Genomic DNA, 6,536 nt, shown 5'->3' on the forward strand with positions numbered 1-6,536 from the left:
CTGCTTAAGAATGGGAGTTTAGCCTTACTCCATCTCTCGCTAAGACCGAGAGTAAAACTTGTGCTTAGTGAAACAGAAGCAGAGGTAGACCAAGGGGTTTTGACAATCCCATCCTCTGGGTTTTAAAATAAGAACACCAAGGAAAAAGCAGGAACTTGGAGAGAGGCAGATCATTCGGTGAACGTTTGGATCTTCCTTGTAAAAACATTTTTGGGTAGGAAGAGAAGGAAATCTAGAGTAACTGTTGCAGGGTGCGGCTATGCTTAACTGCAGTTTGACAAACAACCGTGAGGAGCAAGGCAACAAGACTTACAAAGAAGTGTACTAGTCTGATATAAAGCCTTATTGTCCAGTAAACTTATTCTTAGAAACAAACATTAATTAGAAAGACGGACAGAAGCTGAACTAGACTATAGCTAGGCTCCTTGACTCGATGTACTCGGATCACTTGCCTTCAACTTGGAGGGATACATTTTAGAGCTACTTAAATGGACACCACATCAATCCGCTGAAAATGAGATCTGTTTATAAAACCTGAAAGACTGCATAACATTAATAAGGTATTTCACTCTTCTTTTGTCGACTCAAACTGTTTTAGAACTGTCATTCAAACTTAACAGTGTGCTTCCAGTTCTTTTTACAAATCATTAGGTGAGTGTTTTTACCTTGGGTTTAACATATTCAAGCAATAACTGTGGCTGTATGCCCAGGGAAAGCTGGAATCCCCACCGCATTTGGGAATACTGCTTTAACCCCTTCTCTGTAGCTGTGTCATGCTAAACTACTGCAGAACAGGTGACACATGAGCGTGTTACATCATCCTCAGCAGTTCGCATTTTACTGTGCCGACAGAATGACATTTCCAAACCAGGCCAAAAGAAACCGTTAACCTTACATTTTATGTGCTTGACTTTAAAATTTCTCATCTGAGGACAAGACTGATTTTTTTTGAAACGTGTTTCCATATCGTTAAAAAGTAACCTCTCCACAGATTAGAAAAGCTTAGTCAAAACTTTGTAATATGAACAGCAGGGACAAGCAGAAGTAGTTCTGGTTTCGAAGGAACAGCAACATTCACTACAACTGGGAAGGCGTGCATGAGGACAGCTGTAACTGGCAGTTTGCAGTTCTTCCAAGGAATCTCACAAAAAAAGATTCAGTGGCTTATGGACACATCACTCCACAATGTGACATGCCACTCCTTTTTAATCAGTCAGGTTTCCACACAAGGTACTGAATATTATTCTATTTACATTCAAAAATAGCATTTTTCTTTCTTCAGTACATAGTGGGAATGCCCGTAAATTAGTCAGTAGAAACCCTTCTAACACAGGTGGAGGACAGCTTTGTTGATCTCTGGGTTCGTCCAGTCGTTCCGGATATCATCCAGGTGATTATCAAAATCTACAAGTGTCTCGTAGGACTTGCTGTCCAAGAGAGATGCGGCGATTCTCTGGGCTTCGGTCCAATCTTCACAAAAATCACTAGGATGTAAAATAACCAGGAATAAATAGCAATCACAAAGAAAATCTCCACCACCTCCTCTGCTCTGGAAATTAAGCCACACTCTCTGCAGCACGGTCATGGTGGTCATACCACTGCCTGGCTGCAGAACTCGGCTGTTCTGTCTCACTACATCAAAAAACCGCTTTAAAATCACCGTCAGCTACACCCACTGCCCTTACAGTGTCACTCAGCTACAATCAAAGTTTTGCCCTTAAGCAGACAACCTGTTTTTCCTTACTACTCGAACACAAATAAACTCTGAAGTTTACTCACACATGCGGGTCCTTGCACCTCCACTTGTTCTCATGAAGCTCATACACATGAATTGCAGGCTCTACGCATTCCATCGTAAACTTTGTGTTATCAACCTGTTGTGCAACAGAAAAACACCACCTTAGTCTCCTCCTTAAGATCCCAAGTAAAGAAATGAAATGAAAAAGTCAGTTTCTACAAACAGTGCACCTTACACTAACTCGTCCACTGTTCTACCTTCAAATGAGCCAAATTTTACAGGTTTCAACTGCCAACATCCTTGGTCACTGCAGTAAGGAGGCAGAGCATCGTTTGTATCATAGCAGACAAGAGTTTGGGTCACAGACAGGCGTCTAAAGCCATGAATATACAGCCTTCACTCAAGCCTTGCAAGCAGCGAAGGCCTTCACTTCCTTTGAGATGGCAGAGACCTAACCGCGGTCCCTCTGTAGACCAAGAACGTCACTGGCTACAGGTCACTGCATCTCTTCCCCAGAGCATTTGCAGGGAAAGACAAAATTAGTTACTTCACTATTAAAGGACCCAGAAAATAGCATTTAAACGGCTAGTCCAGCACCACGGTCCTAACATTAACAATACAGAAGGGGTGGAGGGGGAGGAATGAAGTAATTTACCATTATGAGCGCTGTATCGTTAAAGCCCTCTGCAATTCTGGAGGCCACCTTTTCCGCAACCTGGTTTGGACTGCAGCAGAAGGTAAAAGTAACTGTGTTATACGAACCATGACATTTCAGCTGAAATCAGCAGGATATGCTTAAAGAGATGTGAAAACTACACTGCGTGCTTACAAACAGGAACAAGATATCAAGCTGATGCTACAGTAGATTGAAGTCAGAAGGCCAAGAAAACCCCAGCTCCTCTCTTCAGCACATGATCTGGACCTCAGCTATGCTTAGGCAATGGGTTTTTGAATGGCAAAATGCTCACTGCAGACTTTCTGTGGAACGAATGTTTTGTGGCCTCCTACCTTCTTCCACCAGACCAAAGACTGCAGCCACCTTTGCCCTGGCAGGCATTTAAAAAAGAAACCGAGTTGGCCCTCCAGTCTGCATTTGAATCCACTCATCGCCCAGCTTCTCTACCAAAATCAGATAATCTTTTAAAGGAAAACCTTTACCATGTTTCAAAAGCGACAAGCTCTGTGTGGTGCCAGTTATCTTCAGAAATGAAACTGGAGCTTAAAAAAAAACACCAACCCAAGCCTGTGATATTCTTTCAAACCTCAAATAGAATAGACAAACTATGTCTTCTCCTTAAAAATGTCTGCAGCAGACTTACGTCCCTTGTAAGGAAAGGACAAATAATGCCCTTATCCCTGTTAGATAACTTAGCAGTCACAAGTATTACTTAAAAAACATACTTGAGACTGAAAGATATGCATTAACAGCATAACTGGAACATAGCATAATACTTTAAACAAGCTGTTCATATTTATTTTAAGTGCAAGCATGATGTACTCTTATTAGCCTTGACACTGGATTTGTCTAATAGATACAGGGAAAAATATCTGATACACATATCTAAAACTATATTGTGGCTCCACAGGAAGGCCCCCTTATTGCTTATTGAGTAATTTGAGTTAGCTAGCAGGGAAAAAAAAAATGACTAATCCTGGGGAAAATAAGTGAACAGAGGTATCGCTGCCTGACCGACATCATCTTCCATTTTAAGAGTGTCCCTTTACGATATAAAAAAATGCTTCAGTAGAACTCAGAGACAATTAAGTAGTCTAATAAGAATTAGGTCACTTCTTAAAGACCTTCCAAAAGATACTTGGAGTCATTTGAATTTACAAGATACATACTGCACTAGCAAATGCGCCTGCAAATTTTGGCTATTTCCCTGACAACTGTAATTAAACTGGTTGGCAGTCGTTCAAAGACTGGCCTTTTATAGTATCCACTAAAGAGGAGTGATTCTGGAAAGACTGGGGTTTCTGCACCTGAACAAAGGCCATATCCACCAGCACCACGAAGACAATGTGAAACCAGATGACAGTTGTCAAAGTTAATCAACACGCATGATTTACGTCGATGATTTTTGTTGGCAGAGTACAAAGTACAACATAAAAGAGCAAACAGAAGGAAATATTGCACCAACACACCTGGCATCTTTCACGCGTTCATTTGCCTGGTAATATCCAGCAATCACGTAGCTATTCTCTTTGCACCAAGAGTCAATCTGAAAAAGTAATTGGAACAATTAATCCCAGGGGAAAAAAAAAAAAAAAAAAAGAAAAAACCCCATAGAACTAAGGAAATCTCATGTCTGTCCTGCAAATAAAATGGTAATTGAAGCATTGCAGTATCTTTGCCAATTGCTTCTTTAAATATACACATATTTATATACATTTATGTGCACACTCACACACACAGTTTGGCTAACTTAACTGGAACAGAGAAACAAATCGAACCTTTGGAGGATGATGGAAAACATGAACCAAATGGAGCAAAAGAGCAAGAAGTTATCTCAGTCAAAGCCTGGCCTAAATTTGAATGACAAGACTACTAAAGAGCTTCAGCAACACTGCCTGGGAGAGGAGCCTAGATCTTACCTATTGCCATTTGTGGGTATTTTCTGTTAATGTTCATTTGACAGAGAGACTTAAGAAAGCATTCACCATGTGGATGTGTGACTGTACTGTCATTTAAAAAAGAGCATGTTGCTTTTATTTTTAATGTAACATTTCTAGGTTAAAATGTAACCATTTTTTATCTTAATCAGAAAAAACAGCTTGAAGTGAAAGGTAAATGCAAGGCAGAAAAAGGTTGTCCCATTTACCAGTTTTTTCAACTCACTCCATTACAAAAAGGCTTTTGCGATAAAATCGTTTTTCTTTGATAGTTCACCTGCAAGGGTAACTAACCACTGGAGCAACTTATCAACCAATGTGGGTGGATTCTCCACTCTTTAAAATCTTTCAGTCAAAACTGAACACTTTTCTAAAAATAGTCTCCAGCTCAGCCACAAGATAAGGACTCGATAAAAGAACTATTGGCATAAATTCTCTCATCTCTGTTATAGACATGGTCAGTCCAAGCAGCTCCTCCTTACTTAACATCTGTATGTAAACGCCTAAACGTCTGCATTTCTTTACATACAATTTACACAACTTTTGATTTGCACAAGTACAAAAGTTTATGTAGTTTTGTGTTTGTGGTTTTTTTTAAAGCGCAGTTTCAGCATGTGCACGCTGCTGTTCTTTCTGCTGGATCTGAACTCCTCCTGCTGAGTTTGTCTTGCTTTGAAGACACATATATATATGCTGTTTCTTCTTGTAGTTGAAGATATAAAGTCAGCATAATACAGAGCTCTGAAAGACAGAAGTGGAGAAAGCAGCTAGAATTTTCCTTTGCAGTCCCTAGAGAGCATGCATCAAAAACACCTCAACAGCTACAGTAAAACGGAGTCCAAAAATATATCTGCTGCTGACCTTTCGCATCCTGTAAGTGAAACCAATCTCATTTTTAGCAATAATTATGGTATTAGACTGCATAAACAAACAAACAAAAAAGCCATGTGAATAATCCCTCCTCTACAAGGGATGACAGGGATTTACGTGATAAAAAAAGCAAGCTATATAGCCCTGCTATAGCTGAGGGCCAACTGCTGTTTCAATTACAAACTCATTTTGAGGGCTTAGGACTATGGTTTTAATTGCTAGTGGCTTGAAAGCTTGGCATTAAAGCCAGAAGCCCAGATACTAAAATTAATAACAATAATAAAAAAATCCATCAATTTAAAAATTAAAACCCCAAGTTCTAAATCAAGTTTTTGTTGTGTATCGAAAATGTTTTTTGTTTTTTTTTTTTTTAAAAAAAAAGAGTATAATTTTTAAGTTCTTAGTTTGCTAAGTGGTAATTAAAAACTGCTTCCGTAAAAAAAAAAAAAAAAAGAAGGAAAAAAAGAGTCTTTTTGGCATTGGCATTAAAGCTGTTTCCACCTGCAATTTCCAAACACTCTCTAACTGCGGCATTGTCACCGCAGGTAGCCTTAGCATCAATTAGCCCCTGATATTTTTAGTCACGTCCAGCCCTGACAAGGGCAAGCCAACGGGGAAAAAATTGTATTTCGCTTCCACACGGCACGTGTCACCCCTGAAAAATCCTCTGATTTGCTGCAGCCACCAAAGGCAGGTGGCAGGGGGGGTTAGGAGAGCCCTGGGAAGAGAAAGGCTGTAACCCACTGCCATCTGACCACTGTTCCAGGGTGGGGAGCCAGCCGTGCGAACAGAGGGGGAAGTGCTGCTTGGGTTGGTTTTGCCTTTTTTCTTTTTTTTTTTTTTTTTTTTGAGGAGATGTGGTTGCAAAACCACATCAATTAGCTGAGAAATTCAAAGGCACAGAAAAAAAACCCAAACCATGTGAAACTTAATTCACTTTTTCTTTAATGACTCGGTTTTTTGAAAAGGATTTTAAACTGACGAGCCAAAGTGCAAATCAAATTAACGCACTTCTGCTCTCTCCTCCACAGCTACAAACCTTCAAGCACTGCTGCGTGTTTAAGAAAATCTAATTTTTTTGATTTCTTGTACCTAGGCTGTGCCTAAAGCACCGCTTGCAATTTTTAGAAGTTACCACATGGACAAGCCCGTTTGAAAGTACACCCTCTATTTTCAGATTAGATCTGGAGACTATTGCTCCCATTTGATGTTCTGGGATAGCTCAGGTCAGAGAAGAGGAGGTGAAACTCGCAGGGCTGCTTCGAGAAAACCCTCACACGTATGACCAGGCCACAGGCTTGACCAAGAATCAGCA

General features: G+C 40.1%; 1 protein-coding gene across 1 annotated transcript; it reads right to left on the reverse strand.

Annotated features, from left to right (window-relative positions):
- Positions 1-1,119: 1,119 nt before the first annotated feature.
- Positions 1,120-3,960, reverse strand: EMC8 (ER membrane protein complex subunit 8; the record flags this gene model as incomplete). The annotated part of the gene is made up of 4 exons (XM_009700815.1): positions 1,120-1,484; positions 1,780-1,874; positions 2,394-2,463; positions 3,884-3,960. Coding segments are annotated over 4 exons (402 nt in total), but the record flags the coding sequence as incomplete, so codon positions are not given.
- Between the last annotated feature and the right edge of the window lie 2,576 nt (positions 3,961-6,536).

This window comes from Cariama cristata, unplaced genomic scaffold (assembly GCF_000690535.1).
Source record: "Cariama cristata isolate BGI_N322 unplaced genomic scaffold, ASM69053v1 scaffold16575, whole genome shotgun sequence".
NCBI classification, from domain to species: Eukaryota; Metazoa; Chordata; class Aves; order Cariamiformes; family Cariamidae; genus Cariama; species Cariama cristata.